Source organism: Sinocyclocheilus rhinocerous, unplaced genomic scaffold, assembly GCF_001515625.1.
Source record: "Sinocyclocheilus rhinocerous isolate Xijiao unplaced genomic scaffold, SAMN03320098_v1.1 scaffold599, whole genome shotgun sequence".
Lineage (NCBI taxonomy): Eukaryota > Metazoa > Chordata > Actinopteri > Cypriniformes > Cyprinidae > Sinocyclocheilus > Sinocyclocheilus rhinocerous.
The window spans coordinates 731,954-747,529 of NW_015652138.1; the positions used below are offsets into that span (position 1 = coordinate 731,954).

At 40.9% G+C, this 15,576-nt stretch overlaps 2 protein-coding genes across 2 annotated transcripts in view; one reads left to right on the forward strand and one right to left on the reverse strand.

Annotated features, from left to right (window-relative positions):
• Window positions 1-226: 226 nt before the first annotated feature.
• LOC107713608 (kinesin-like protein KIF20A) lies at window positions 227-10,027 on the forward strand. The gene is given in 19 exon segments (XM_016519177.1): window positions 227-388; window positions 673-855; window positions 2,134-2,247; window positions 2,345-2,464; window positions 2,550-2,688; window positions 2,766-2,820; window positions 2,927-3,135; window positions 4,261-4,473; window positions 4,560-4,671; window positions 4,947-5,021; window positions 5,149-5,292; window positions 5,370-5,538; window positions 5,625-5,768; window positions 6,272-6,411; window positions 6,494-6,596; window positions 7,164-7,413; window positions 7,488-7,579; window positions 8,688-8,825; window positions 9,517-10,027. Coding segments are annotated over 18 exon segments (2,691 nt in total). The 5' UTR covers window positions 227-388; window positions 673-681; the 3' UTR covers window positions 9,817-10,027.
• Window positions 5,334-15,576, reverse strand: part of LOC107713604 (cell division cycle protein 23 homolog) — a 12,504-nt gene continuing 2,261 nt past the window's right edge. Inside the window, exons 8-16 of the mRNA XM_016519172.1 lie at window positions 14,465-14,562; window positions 13,229-13,310; window positions 12,398-12,551; window positions 10,906-11,025; window positions 10,749-10,824; window positions 10,600-10,661; window positions 10,445-10,523; window positions 10,164-10,368; window positions 5,334-5,336 (exon numbers count right to left, since the gene is read on the reverse strand). Coding sequence (XP_016374658.1) covers window positions 10,345-10,368; window positions 10,445-10,523; window positions 10,600-10,661; window positions 10,749-10,824; window positions 10,906-11,025; window positions 12,398-12,551; window positions 13,229-13,310; window positions 14,465-14,562 — 695 coding nt within the window. The 3' untranslated portion in view covers window positions 5,334-5,336; window positions 10,164-10,344. The remainder of the gene's footprint in view (window positions 5,337-10,163; window positions 10,369-10,444; window positions 10,524-10,599; window positions 10,662-10,748; window positions 10,825-10,905; window positions 11,026-12,397; window positions 12,552-13,228; window positions 13,311-14,464; window positions 14,563-15,576) is intronic.

Consider the following 15,576-nt stretch of genomic DNA (forward strand, 5'->3'; position numbering starts at 1 on the left):
AACCTGGCTTAGATTTGTACATTAAAAGTACCAAGCGAAATCATAAGGTTCAAAATAAATGAACATACTGCCACACCTAAGGGAGGGGAAGCGCCGTTTGGAAATGCTGACCAATCAAAAGCAAAGTATTTCCTCCGGCGTGTCTGATTGGCCAGTTGGAATTGCTCCGGTGCGCGGTGATTGGTGGAGCGCACCGACCGCGGCGTTCAAATATGTTGTCGTCTCAGTAACAGTTAGTGAGCTGTTCAGGTGGACGGGTGAGTTTAGGTTTAGGTTAGTTACAGTACTAACTGTGTCCAGGTTAGATGTTCTGATTCTAGCTTAGCTGTAGGAGTCGCTTATATAACTGTAAAATTACGGTAGGATCCGGAGGACGTCATAAATCAAGGTAACGTTACGAAAATGTATGAGCCGAGTCTTTGCGAATATGCGATGCTAGCTGCTAAGCAAACACAGCGTTAGCATATTAAAATAAATCTCGCTATTCTGTCGAAATGTTGCTCGTTTGTTCGCGTATTTTATTGTTAGCTATATCATATTGTGTCATTGTTTACCAGCCAGTCTTTGAGCTGAACTGCAGCTAGCTGGCTAACCGAATGACTAGTGGTTAGTTAGTTAGCTGTCCACGCATTACCGTCCTGACAGTAGTTTTGTGCGTGTTCTTGTGTCTAGTGTGTGGTCATGGCTCTGGCGTCTCCGTGCGGGCTCCTGTCTGATGAGGACGAGTGCGGGGCTGTTTTTGAGTCCACAGCTGCTGATATTGGAGCTGTGGTGAGATCTCAGCGCTTTGTGTCTGTTCTGCCGGAGATCTCAGTCATCAGCCCTGCTGCAGACCCCCGTACACCCACTCAAGAGGTATGACATCTCCTGGTAATTTACTCACCCCTATGTCATCCAATATGTTCATGTCTTTCTGTCTTCAGTCGCAAAGAAATGAAGGTTTTTCTTCATTTAATGGACTTCAATGGGCTGAAGGTCCAGATTACAGTTTCAGTGCAGATTTAAAGGGATCTACACAATCCCAACCGAGGAATAAGAGTCTTCTCTAGAAAAACCACCGGTCATTTTCTTTAAAAAATACAAATTTCTATAGTTTTTAACCACAAATGCTCGTCGTGCACTAGCTGGACTTAGCCTCTGCTGGTAGATGCTCTAACTACAACTAGGGCAAAAAAAATAAAATCTTTTTTTTTTTTTTTTGACCAATCCAAGATTTTGTTTTCAATTTTTGAACATTTAACTAAAAATATAAGTCCCTTACGAAAATTAACCATGGTGCAAATAAAACTGTAGTTCAGGGTGCAGCTCCAATCCTATGCAAACACACCTGAACCAGAGCATCAAGGTCTTCAGGCTCACTAGAAAGTTACAGGCAGGTAACAAAAAAACATGGTTACTACACTTTTTCTAGTAATGTGAAAATAGTCCTATGAAATCAGTTTTATTTCTGTATTCTGTTTTAATGGCTCAATTATGTTTTAATAATCAAAAGCATGATTAAAATAAACAATAATGGGGCCCTATAAAATGTTTTATATTTGTTGTCCGTCTTGATTTAATATTTATAATCAAAAATGATAGTAATTAAATGAATGCATAAAACGTAAACAGTTTCTTTTATTTTTAAGTGCAACAGAGGTTAACCGTTCAAATGAAAGCGTGGATGAAAAATAATCTTGTGTTATTACTACTATTTTGGGTTCTTCAAGGTAAACATTTATTTTGGTGGGTTGTTGTGAAGACTTGAGTTTGTGTGTGTATATGATTTAATGAGTTATCAAATGAAATGGTGAAATACAGACTTTATATTAAAATAGCAGTCTTGTGGTTTAATGTTCATAGACACCAGTCCAGTATGCAATTTGATGTGTTGTACTGCACTACTTTTGATTTATTCATACAATCATAGGGCCCTATGCTACAGTAAATTAAGTTTAGCTGAACTGGCCCCAGGCTGACGCTCACTGTTTGTTCAGTGGGCTCTTGTGTCTCAGATTATCACATTGCCAAAAGCAGCTCCCTCACAATTATTCTATTCACTAAAGACAGCTGTACGAAATGTTTTTCCTGCTTGTTTAATGGTTAGTAGCTCAGGCTGTGATGTTGATGGATCCTTCATCTGTTTGGCTGCAGATCACGACTGATGTCAGTAGAAGAGGCAGTGCTGATGACGGCTCAGAGAAGCTGAAGGTTTTCCTGCGGATCCGTCCTCTTACTGAAGCCGAGCAAGAGCGGGGAGAGGAGCAGGTGAAGGAAGTCGGCACACTCTTGTGAAACACTTTAAGTAAAGAAGGGCTTGTTTGGCTAACAATGACGTCTTTATTGTGCTGCTTGTGCTCTTCAGGGTTGTGTAAATGTGCAGTCTGAGGATAATCTGCTTCTCCGAGCGCCCAAAGACTCCCACAACAACAAGAGTGCCGAGAGAGGCGTCGCTCAAAGCCTGCACAAGTTCACCTTCACAAAGGTAAGGCGTCCACCATCAAGGAAATCCTCAAAGAGGCAAGCTTCACCCTGGATGTGGCATCACATGACATTTCTCATTCGTGCAGATTTTTGGAGCGCAGAGCTCTCAGCAGGAGGTCTACGATCACACCATACGGGAGATGGTGCGAGACGTTCTGCGTGGAGAAAACCGGCTCCTCTACACTTACGGCGTGACCAACTCGGGCAAAACCTACACCATACAGGGTAAGACGGCCATTCCAGCACCGTGCATGTGTTTCTGTACAGCTGGACGGTTGTTAAGAGTGGCTTTGATCGAGCAGGTGCGGGTGGAGAGGCGGGTCTGCTGCCGCGAGCGTTAGTCTCTGTGTTCCTGAGGTCACATATAACTTATTTTATGATAGAACTAGTAATTAGAATTAAAACATGGCAACTACGTGAAAATGTGTGAATGCATGTTTGTCCGACGTTATTGGCCATTCAGTGTTTCTGTAAAGGCATTAACAATAATACTAATGAATCCTTTGTTGTCCCTCAGGAGTGTGAGGTTTTCCTGGGCCGACTCTAATGGTCTTTGTTTTGTTCAGGTGGAAAGCACAGGTGGAGCTCAGTCCAGGCTGCGAGCGGGTTTGTCCTGGGACAGTGGCATCAGCGGACTCTCAGCAGCCAGTCACATCGCAACACAGCTGGAGGGTGAGGAGCTCTGACATCCACCCTGAGCTACATCACACTGAAAGCAGTGGCAGAATCATTCACACTCAGCCCAGACTTTGGTTCAGTGAATGTTGATATGTGACCTGTGCTGGAAAAACGAGTGGGAATGCGCACAGGCTAATTTTGAGCTACAGGCAGAAAAAGTGAAAAATGTCGATTTTGAGGTTTTCACAAAAATGAGTTAATTTAGCCCTCATCTAGCACTCCAAATAATAATTTTAGATGTTTAATTACCTTTATTTGTACATTTTCTAACAGGAGTACCTTTTCTCCGCTCCGCTAAATATACACACAATTACAGTATTCACGCGAACATAATCTGTTATGTCTTAAGTGAACGTTTGGGGAAAAACATCTGATGTGTAACATTATATTAGATCCATGCATTACAGTAGGTCTTAATACCGGCCGTCTCTCATTAATGATAATCTAACGATAAAAGAAAAGAGGGAATCACTCGCTGCTCTTGATTGAACTGCTTTTGTAGTTTTAATAATCAATTTATTTGTAATGAACACTAAATGGATTTTTACTTTTGATTATTTGTTTTTCTTACTTGAATGCTTTTGTTTAGATGGAAAAAGGTTATGCATTGTTTTTTGTTTTTTCTTATATTCTACTTTTCTTTTCTTTTTGCATCTGTTCTTTATAATAACAAATATAAAATGGCTATATTGTGATTGTTAATAGAGTAATTATTAAGAAAAGAACTGGAGGAAAAGATGCAACGTTGCAGGTGATTCTGCTTTAGAACCTTCAGAAAACTGTAACTCTGACTTTGCTGACTCTATCGACATCAAACTGGTGTAGCTCAAGTCATTTTTCATCCGGTTCCAACAAATCATACATCATTCTGAAGGTTTTTCATGGAGAACGTGAACGTAAAAAGAACTCATTATTGAAAATTTGCTCATTGTGACTCGTTTTGTCAGCACAGGTCACAAATGTTAGGCCACTTAAAGAGACTTCCATTCTGTTTATAAGAAGTGACCGATTCCAGCTTTACTTGTTAGATATGTTTGAGATTTCAAATGCAGAATTTGGGTGAATGTGACCCTAATCCTAACGTAAAACTGCTTCTGCGGGTGTGTGTTTGTCCTCCAGACTCAGATGGCATGTGTTTGGAGGCGAATGGTCTGTGTCTCAGCGGTGGAGAGGATCTTGAGGAGGGTGTGCAGTTCTCAGTCTGGGTCTCGTTTTATGAGATCTACAACGAGTTTCTTTACGATCTCCTGGACGCTCCACCTTCACTTCAGTCCCACAAGAGAGCCACGCTACGCCTCAGCGACGACAAACATGGAAACCCTTACGTAAAGGGTAAGAATCACAAACGGAACAGAAGTTACATTTAAATGTGTTCTTTCAATTTTAATGATATTGAACTGTTCGTGTCCTTGCATTAGATCTGACCTGGATTCAGGTACGAAGTGCAGAAGAGGCCTGGAAAGTGCTTAAAGCTGGACAACGCAATCAAAGCTTTGCCAGCACTCACCTAAACCACAACTCCAGCCGCAGGTACCTGCTGAACGCCATTAAAATCAGCATGAAGTGAAATTCACACTCTTTTTCTTTTATACGTGTTATTGATCTTATTGTGAGCCGTTCATCCATGCATGTGTTTCGTTACAAAAAGATGAAACATTGTAACACTTGAGTTTATGATGTTTCAAAAAAATACAGTGGATCTTCATTCAGGACTCCAGTCATTTAGACCGCTTAAATTTCAGTCATTTCAATGTGAATTTTATGTGAGGGCAAAATATAACAATGTGTTTTCTTGACATTTCTAGCCATAGTATCTTTACTATCCGTGTTCTACATGTCAAGCCACAAGCAGAGCTGGGACAGGTGACCAGAATCAGCGAGTAAGTCCGTTCACGTTATGGTTCACTGCTTCATTAGTGGTATGTTTTGTAGTTGTTGTATTGGACTGAAGCCTGTAGAATTATTCCAGCTGTTAATGTGGAGTTGTCATGTGTTTTGTCCCGGCAGGCTCTCTGTGTGTGATTTGGCGGGGTCTGAGCGCTGTAAAGCCCAGCAGAACGGCGAGAGAATGAAAGAGGCGAACAACATCAACACCTCTCTGCTGACGCTGGGGCGCTGCATCACTGCTCTGAGACACAACCAGACCAATAAGTGAGTGACGCTTCACGTGACTGGGAGCGCGAGGTCGCCACCAGCTGCCTGATCGATTTATACTGTCATCGCCACAGGTCTCGGCCTCCGCTGGTCGTTCCGTTCAGAGACAGCAAGTTAACCAGGGTCCTGCAGAGCTTCTTCTGTGGTCACGGCCGCTCCTGCATGCTGGTCAACATTAACCCCTGCGCCTCCACCTACGACGAGACGCTGCAAGCGCTCAAGTTCTCTGCCATCGCCACACAGGTAACAACATGACCGACTGTTTCCTCTCTCCTCTGGACACCAAACATCCTCCGTTCACAGATCTCTCTCTCTCTCTGTTGTGTCAGCTGGTGCACGGGCCGTGCAGTAAGACGCGGGTGGCTTATATTCTGTCGCTGCTTCGTGAGCCGCCAGCGCATCTCAACAACACCACTCTACTGGAGGAGGAGGAGAGCGACGAGGAAGGAGACATCACCATGTTTGACCCTGAAGTAAATACACTTTTAGATTCGCTATAAGAGAGACGAGAGGACTGCAAGTTGTAGTCTGTTTCTGATTCTAATTGTAGTCTGACCCATTACATGTTTTAGGTGAAATAATCAAATAAACCATGCTGATTAGGGCTGTCAAAATGGCTGAAAAACTACATTCGAATTTTGTACTTAAATATTATTAAAATTCGAGAGACCAGACTTTGAGTGTACTGTAAGCGGTAGGATATTTTAGAAAGGAACATTTGAAAGATGAAAAATTGGGGAGAATCAATTATAAATGTTTTGCTATTGTGTGCATATGTATTCATCTAATCAATAAAGTAACTGTAATCTGATTAAGAGTATTTTAATGTAATTTGTGGATTACGGAATCCAGTTCACATGTAATCAGTTCTGTTGATGACTGTATATTTTTCATGTGAATGTCTCAGACACTTTATTGGTCTGAAAGCGTAAAGATGTTTCTTCTGTAACTGTGCTGTTTTCTGCATGTTGGGCAGGCGCTGCTGAAGGCCATCGATGTTCTGAAGCGTGAAGTGCTGCGTCAGCGGCAGGAGAAAGAGGAGCTGGAGGCCACGGTTCGAGAGCAGGTCTGAGCTGAGATGATGGAGGTCATCAGCCGCATGCAGGAGGACTTCAGGTACCTCTACAGCGCTTCTGTGGATCAAAAAGAGTAAGATGTTGTGGACCATTTGGATGTTTTAAGTTCCTTCCTTGTGCAGCGAGACGCTGGAAACCGAGAGGGGTCTGATGGAGAAGAGATGTGAGAACAAACTCAACAACTTGAAGAGCAGCCTGAAGAAATATTACAGCCAGGAGCTAGAGGTCAGTGATGTTAGAGAGCAATGACGATAATCTATGATCTATAATAAATCTGACCATTCCTGCTGTTAAAACATGTATTTTATCAGATTAGTTATTACTGTTCAAAAGATTGTCAGTAGAATTTTTTTTTTATGTCTCAAGGCTTGATTTGATTAAAATACAGTAAACATTGTGAAATATTATTAGAATCTAAAACAGCTGTTTTCTATGTGAATATCTGTTAAACTGTAATGTATTTCTGTGATGCGCAGCTGTATTTTCAGCATCATTACTCCAGTCTTCAGTGTCACATGATCTTCAGAAATCATTCTAATATCCTGGTTATTAGAAACATTTCTGATTATCAATGTTGAACACCGTTGTACTGCACAATATGTGTGGAAACCGTCATACATTTTATTTTTCAGGGTTCACAGATGAATAGAAAGTTGAGAAGAACAGCATTTGCTATAAAGATGATTATTTATATATAATAAACACAACGGCGTGAACACTGTTGTTTCCAAAGCTCATGTTATTACTATGTACAGGATGTGAGTTGTTGATAGTATTTCTCTCGTCTTGAAGGAGCGAGACGAAGAGATCCGAGAGCTTGCTGCAGCTCTGAAGGAGAACGAAGAGGGTCACATCGCCCCAGCTCCCATTTTCCCGCCTCTGAGTGACGTCAGCGGTCCACGGCGCTCGCGGCGCTTGGCTTCCACACACAAACGAGACGCGGATCACGAGAGCGTGGAGCTGACGCAGTGTAAAGCCGAGCTGGAGCAGTGCAAAGCTGAGCTGGACCTCAAACACACAGAACTGCGCCTGAAAACTCTGGGTAAGGTGGAAAAGGAGGAGAAATAACCGATTCAGAGATGATTTTTCTACAACTAAATCCACACTCTCGTTCAGAACTGAAGCGTCTCCAGGAGAACCTGCCAGTGACGGGCACCACAGGAACCCTGACAACTACAGCCGAGCGCAAACTGCAGGAGGGCCAGCGGGTCAGTGCTTCTGCTTCTGTGGACCTCAACACTTACTCATTATCACTCTTACTCTTATCAAAGGGACTAGCAAATGAGGAACACAAGTGATTGATCATCCAGTGGTTTAGAGAAGAAGTGAAAGCATAGGAAGAGATGAACCTGACAAGTTCTTGAATGCGAACCAGTGTGAAGACTTGATTATAAAACGGAGAGTTCCGGTGCTTGATTCTGATTGGTTGAGCCGCGTTCGAAGCTGTTGTAAATGACTCTACAAAGTAACACACACCTTTGTTTACTTCTGTGTGTTGCTCGGCAACCACTTTGTTGCAACCACAACTGTTTCTGAGGAACTACATTGTTTGGTGGAAGAATACTGTTTTTATTAATATCATTACACTTCATTTGCTCTGTTTTATTTTGTGAAACCTTACTACGTATATGGAATAACCGTTTTATAAAAGCAATAAGCCCAGTCAAGCCGTGGTTTACAGTGAATTTATAACAGCTAAAGGGCGTTGTTAGGCACGAGTTAGAATATAAACCCCCTTATCTGTTATAAATTCACTGTAAACCACGGCTTCTTGGGGCTAATGTGCCTAACAACGCCCCTTAACTGTTATAAATTCACTGTAAACCACTGCTTCACGGGGCTTATTGCTTTATTTTGTAATGTCAAATTTGAAGCAATTACTTCATTCATTATTAGTTCATTAGTTTTGTTGGGGTAGTTTACAAGATGTGCATTTGCCCTATACAAAAAAAAACAAAACAAAAAAAACATGTATTCTATTAATCAACGTTGATGATTATTACAGTATCCAGGGCAGTAACGGGCGATAATGATTAAAAGTACTGCAGATAGAGTTGGTTTCATCTCGGAAAAGCTGTTCTGAAACATCATCTCTGTAAATGCTAGAGGTCATTCAGTAGTGATGGTTAAGGGATGTCTGACCCTCTGTGGGAGACGGATCCTCCTGTTTCTTCCTCTAGGGGGCGCTTGATGGCACAGACTCAAATCCTCCACTGCTGATTGACATGATTTCCAGTAATAAGCTGATTTTTCTTCCTGTCACACACTGAAGGGAGAAGTGCAGTATCTCATATGGGACGTGTCTGTGTGTTGCAGAACCTGAAGCAGCTGCGGATGGAGCTCCAGATGCTGGGCGTGAAGCTGCAGTCTGGAGAACGAGCGTGCTGCCGCAACACCGACGGAGAGAGGCTCCGAAACGCACTCTCCTCCGCAGACGGCAAACTCGCCAAACAGGTAAAACACAAGAGATCTCCTCACTTCAGACAACATCAGAAATTAAACATTGCAGTCTATCTTAGAGCTGCATTCTGTCTGTCAAAATCACAGCTAACTGATGAAAATAACCATCATTTTTGCCCTTCCGGTGTAATATTGTGTTGCAAACATCAATGCTGGCAAATGACCATGGTATAAGCGGGATAATCCACGGCTAGCTGGGCATTCAATGATTTTAACACACTCCACTTCGCGTCAGGTGGTTCTTTGCCTCCACGTCATGCATTAAAATCATTGAATGCACAGCTAGTCGTGGATTATCCTTTATGTAATAAAAAGGAAAGTAACATTTATTTGAGCTATTACTGATATTCAACAATGTCTAGCTGGATGCAGTTAGTTTGTTCCGCACCAACGTCTCTTCCTCTGTTTCTCTTCCTGTGTTCTCTCTTTAACTCCTTTCACACTAATTTAGATTGAATACATTTACTGACAAAATCCAAATGATGCACAAGATTCACATGCATCCCTTCCCTCTAAACTACATGCTCTTATTTTACTAACATGCTGTTTGTTTTTGATGTTCCTGGCCTGATTTTCTAATCTGATCCGTGTGATTTCAGAAGAACTAAATTAACCATGTAATTGTTCCCTGTGGCCTCTCTAACCCTGTCGGCTGCCCTCTCCCTCCCGTTTGCTTTGTTTGCAGGACCAGATGCTGGTGGAGCTGCACACTAGCCTGCAGCTGGTCAGAGCAGACCTGCGCAAGAAAGACGAGCTGCTAGCACAGCTACAGCGCAGCCAGCCTCCTCCAGCGTCCGGCTCCTGCAAGAAGAGGGGCTGTGGCGTGGCTTACGTGGAGAACCAGCCTCCTGAGAAGCGCCCCTTCTTCCGCTCGCTCTTCCCCTCGCGACAGAGGCCTGAGGCGGGCACACCGTACACCCGAGTGTTGCGCTCGCGCCAGCCGTCCCCTCCGTCCACTCCCATACAGCGCCGAGTCAAATATTAGGAGCTCAGCAGTGGACACAGACAAGAGCTTTTATATTTCTGTCTTTAATATAATCAGGTGGCCGCTTGACACATGAATGGGGCCTTATTTTGATAGGAATTTTCCCTTTTTTTTTTTTTTTCATTGTGTTCAAGGGTTTGTATTATGAAACTGTCATTGGGAGAGCATTTTAAATGTTAACAAGGCTATTACACATTATTTTCCCTACATGTTTTTTTTTTTTTGTTTATTTTTAAAACAAAATCAAATGGGATGGGTTCTAAATTTGCACAGTTGCTTTTTGTTTTATATTATTATTCCCAGAAGAAAATTCAATAAACAGTTGTTAACAAAAAAAAAACACAGACAGAGACACACCGACACACACACACACACAGAGCTCTGCCATCAGTCACATCTTCATCTTACTCGGCATGATGTGCAGAATTACATCAACATTATTCCACAAAATGTGGATAGGGAAAGTAATAAGCCCAGTCCACATTACTTGCTACAGAACATTCACTATTAAACGTCCAGGTAAGGAAGTCAAACGGTGCTAGTTGTCTGGCACTGCAGAAGAGAAGCTGTGCGTGAGGTTTATAAACTGGGTTTAAACATTCAACAGCGCAGAGATCCAGCAACTTACCCCACACGAGAAAATATCCTGGATGTAGATGATGTAGCACTGTGCAGCGTCGTCAGATTCATTCAGCTGCTCGTGAAGCCTAGAAACAGACACACGTGCTTTCACCCAAACAGCAGCACTTTCACCAGCACACTCCTGAAGAAAACCGCACTCACTTAGCCAGCTTCAGAAGAGCCATTCTCTCCACATCGCCGACCGAATACGCCCTCCAGTAACACTGAACCCATCAAAGCAGACCGTCATCAGCATTACAACACACTCTGGAGCAGAATCATGTTTCAGTGATGAACAGTCGCCGTTTTACCTTTTTGGCCTCCACTTGCTGAGACAGTTTCTCGTAACATTCCCCGAGAGCTACAAGCATGCGCGAGTCGTTCGGCCTGAAACGAGCACACAAACACACAGCGTAAGGCAGCAGATGCTGAGGAACACACACTGAATGATGCTGGAGACGTCTTCACCTCAGCTGATGAGCTTTCCTGTAGTAGTAGAGCGAGTAGAAGGGCATCTTGAGGATCTCGTAGGTCTGTCCGAGTCCGTACCAGGCCCGGTAGTCCCTTTTGTTCACTTCAATTGCATGCCTAAGACACAAGGACAAAAAATGTATTACATTTTTATTTATTTTAATTTAATTATTAATTATTAACTAATACTTTTTATTTAGATTTTTAATTAATTTTTATCATCTACATTTTTTAAGGGTATAAACAAATTTAACATGAATAAATTATAAATTTATGGCCAAGTAATAGGGTGGATGTCTCAAATAATAATTAAATGAATAAAGAGATTTAATTATTATAAAACGGATAGTTCCGGTGCTTGATTCTGATTGGCTGAGCCGTGTTCAAAGCTGTTGTAAGTTACTCTACAAAGTAACATACACCTTTGTTTTCGTTTGTGTGTTGCTCAGCAACTTTATGGCCAAGTAATAGGGTGGATGTCTCAAATAATAATTAAATGAATAAAGAGATTTAATTATTATAAAACGGATAGTTCCGGTGCTTGATTCTGATTGGCTGAGCCGTGTTCAAAGCTGTTGTAAGTTACTCTACAAAGTAACATACACCTTTGTTTACGTTTGTGTGTTGCTCAGCAACCACTTTGTTGCAACCACAACTGATTCTGAGGAGCTACATTGTTTGGTGGAAGAATGCTTCGCGTCGTACCGAACGAACGCCCCTTAGCTGTTATAAATTCACTGTAAACCACGGCTTCACAGGGCTTATTTCTTTAATTTAAAATTTACATTTTTTATTTAATTTTAGGATAAACACAATAATGTCACTCATGACTAATGTTACTTATGCAATTCTATATAAAAAAAAGATTATTATTATTTTTAATTATATATATACACACACTACCGTTCAAAGGTTTGGGGTGGGTAAATTTTTTTAATGTTATTGAACATTTGTAAGATTTGTAACATTTCTTAAGCATTTATGTAAAAACAGTAATATTATCACCTAAAATAACGGTTTCCTATATCAATATACTTTTATTTCTCATTTCAGTATGCTTATACATTTATTTCTGTGATCAAAGTTGAATTTTCAGCATTATTACTCCAGTCTTCAGTGTCACATGATCTTCAGAAATCATTCTAATATGCTGATTTGCTGCTCAACAAACATTTCTGATTATTATCAATGTTGAACACAGCTGTGCTGCACAATATTTTTGTGGAAACGATAATGCAATGTGAATATTTGCGTCGCTTTTGGTGTGCACGCATCATTAGTGTAGCGGTACAGAGTGATTTGAAATGTGATAAAAAGGCTGTGCAAAGGTTTAGTCGTGTTGATTTGAATACCTGCAGTCACTTAATAATGCTGATTGTGACACAAAATTGATTTGATTGGCTCAATGAACCTTCACTCTGCAAACACAGCAGCAAGCCATCATGAACAAGGTTTCTGGTGGCTTTCAGGTGCGCTGCTCCAGATGTACCTGTAGGCCTGGATGGCGGCGGAGGTGTTCTTCATCTCCATGTACTCGTGACCCATGAGGGTCCAGGCCCCCAGACAGCGTGGATTCAGCTTCAGAGCCCGCTGGAAATACAGAGCGGCCTTCTCGTGCTGAGACCGCAGACTGTAGTAGTTACCTGTGAGCAGACAACAAAAACACTATTCATAATCGACTTTATGGTTCATGTTGATTGACTCCAAAGATAAATGCTTACAGACCATTTCCTCAACAAACTGGTTTTTCTAGATTTTGTATTACATCCCTGTTCAAGAAATCAATCATCTGCTTATCTGGAAGGCAGATTGTTTTGAGCACACCCACTTCATGGTAAAATTATTCAATAACATCCAACAGCCACCTTTACATTCCTGCTTAACCCTCTGGGCCTCTTCAGTCAGAGCTGCGTTTTTTAATTTATAAATGTTTTGCTTCAGCGGAATGGGACGACACTCGGTGATGTTTGTCGCATTAGCTATGTGAACACACACAAAAAAACTTGGACATGATGCTAAAGGGTCGGAAAAATAAAAAAGTAACACTTGGTGCCTCTGGAGTCAAAAATGGGTGTAGAAAAAAAATAGCTCATAAAAACTGTATAAATATTGCATAGTATCATAACATCCTCTCAAAATTCGAAATAATGATCAAAAAATATTATTGAACAGAAATATATTACATTGATTTTCCTGAGAGAGAAAAAAAGAGTTACATTTCAAGGCTTCGGTCACTTTTGACCGCGAAGGTACCAAGTGTGAGCCAAAAATGGCCCACGTGTGCGGAGATTACCCACAGTCCCGTGCCAGACGGACTCACCGATGACGCAGCACGTCTCCACGCGGTACTTATCGATCTCCACCAGATTGTGTGCCAGGTAACTGAGCTCTGGCTTCATGCTCTAGACAACAGACAAACACAGGATATGAACAGAATATTACCTGGACTTCACTTTAATTTAATATCAGCAGATAATCTGTGGCTTTTTTACTTGAATATTGTAATCTGACCCAGAAACCCATATGGTTCTGCAAGATCTCAGTCCAATCCTCCTTAAACCCAAAGATATTCCTTTGGCTGAGACCAAGCGGCAACCTCCCGCTCTCTCTTGTGAAGCCAACACGGAAGTGACTTAAACTGTAATTCATCGACTGGCCGCTAGAGGCTGGCTGCAAAAGGGAGTTAGTCCCATAGACTCCCCATGTTAAACTGCCCAACTTTACAGCAGACCTATCCTTTGCCTGATTAATCAATCATTTACATTACTCTTCACATAACCAAAGCTAAAAATGGTTGAATTTCCTTTGTGTTAGTCGTTTCAGTCCGTCTTTGAGTGAAGGACGGACGCACAAGCTTCTGTATCTGCCATATGTGTCCCTGCAGCACAAAAGCAGTCTTGAGTCGCTGGGGTATGTGCTCTATGTGTGTGTGCAGATCCTCACAGATTAAATTAAATCTGCTCATCATATAAAGTGATCATATCTCTTCATAATGCTTTGATTAAACCACTTGACTCATATGGATTGTTTTTTCAACGCCTTTATGATCTTTTTGGACCTTCTAAGTTTTGGTTCCTTGGACTCTCAGTAGAACAGAAACCCTTACTTTTCATGAAAGATATCTTGTGTTTCAAAGATTATCCAAGGTCTGAAGGGTCCGGAATGACATGAAGGGGAGGAGATGATGACTACCAGCTTAGTATTGTGCTCACTGCTGAAGAAATCTCTGATAACATGCTACATTTCTGAGGAAGGAGGACTGGATCTTGCAGAGAGACAGATCTTTTCTTTCATATGCATCTGTAACGGATTATCGTAAAAGAAAAAACATAGGGCGTCTGTGGACAGGATTTTGAAATGTGGGCAATGCACTCAAAATGAATGTGAGCTTGCAGTGAATCGTAAGAAAGGGCCAGAATAAACGACTGGAGAAGACCAGCACACGTCATCAGAAAGTCAATCTGTTTTTAAAGAAACACACATGGATGAATCATTGATAGTAAGATCTATAGCATGCATTTAGAATAATAAACATGAATTCTGCAGCAGTTCTCACCCGCACATAAAGCAGGTTGGAGAAGGTGTCCATGTTTTCGATGCGGAAAGGATCCTGTTCCCGGAGCTCATTAAACAGATATAAGGCTTGATCAATATCTGGAGAGAGAAAAATCATTAGGAAACATGTAATATTAAGATAATCGCCTTTCCTCGTCATGTTTTTATACACTTATATACACCAGGCTTAAGACTAGTCCCAGACTAAAAATGCATGTCTTAACTTTTCAAAATAAAATATATCAGTGCCATTGATTTTTTTTTATCAAGATGCACACCAGTAATGAAGGCACGTTTAAAAAAAACACTACTTAAATGTTCTTATTTAACTAAGGCCTAATCATGGCTTAATGTAAGAAACCAGGCCTTAATTGGTTTTCATTCAAATCTATAAAATGCATTTTAATGATTTTAAAACTTCAGATAAAAAGATCAAATGTAGCCATATGCATAAACAATCAGTAAAAGCATAAAAGAATTTCCTGATTTAGGTTTACATACACTACCAGTCAAAAGTTTGGGATCAGTAAGATTTTTAATGTTTTTTAAAATAAGTCTCTTCTGCTCATCAAGCCTGCATTTATTTGATCCAAAATACAACAAAAGCTGCAATATTGTGAAATATTTTTACAATTTAAAGCAGCTGTTTTCTATGTGAATATGTGTTACACTGTAATGTATTTCTGTGATGCGCAGCTGTATTTTCAGCATCATTACTCCAGTCTTCAGTGTCACATGATCTTCAGAAATCATTCTAATATGCTGATTTGCTGCTCAAGAAACATTTCTGATTATTATTAATACTTAAAACAGTTGAGTACATGTTTTCGTCAGGATTCTTTGATGAATAGAAAGATCAAAGATCAGCATTTATCTGAAATTAAAAGCTTATGTAACATTATACACTCTACAATTCAAAAGCTTTAGAGTCGGTATATATATATTTGGGGGGGGGAGGAAATTAATACTTTTATTTAGCAAGGATGCTTTAAATTGATCAAAAGTGATGATAAAGACATTTATAATGTTACAAAAGATTTATATTTCAGATAAGTTCTTCTGAACTTTCTATTCATCAAAGAAACCTGAAAAAATTATACTCAGCCGTTTTCA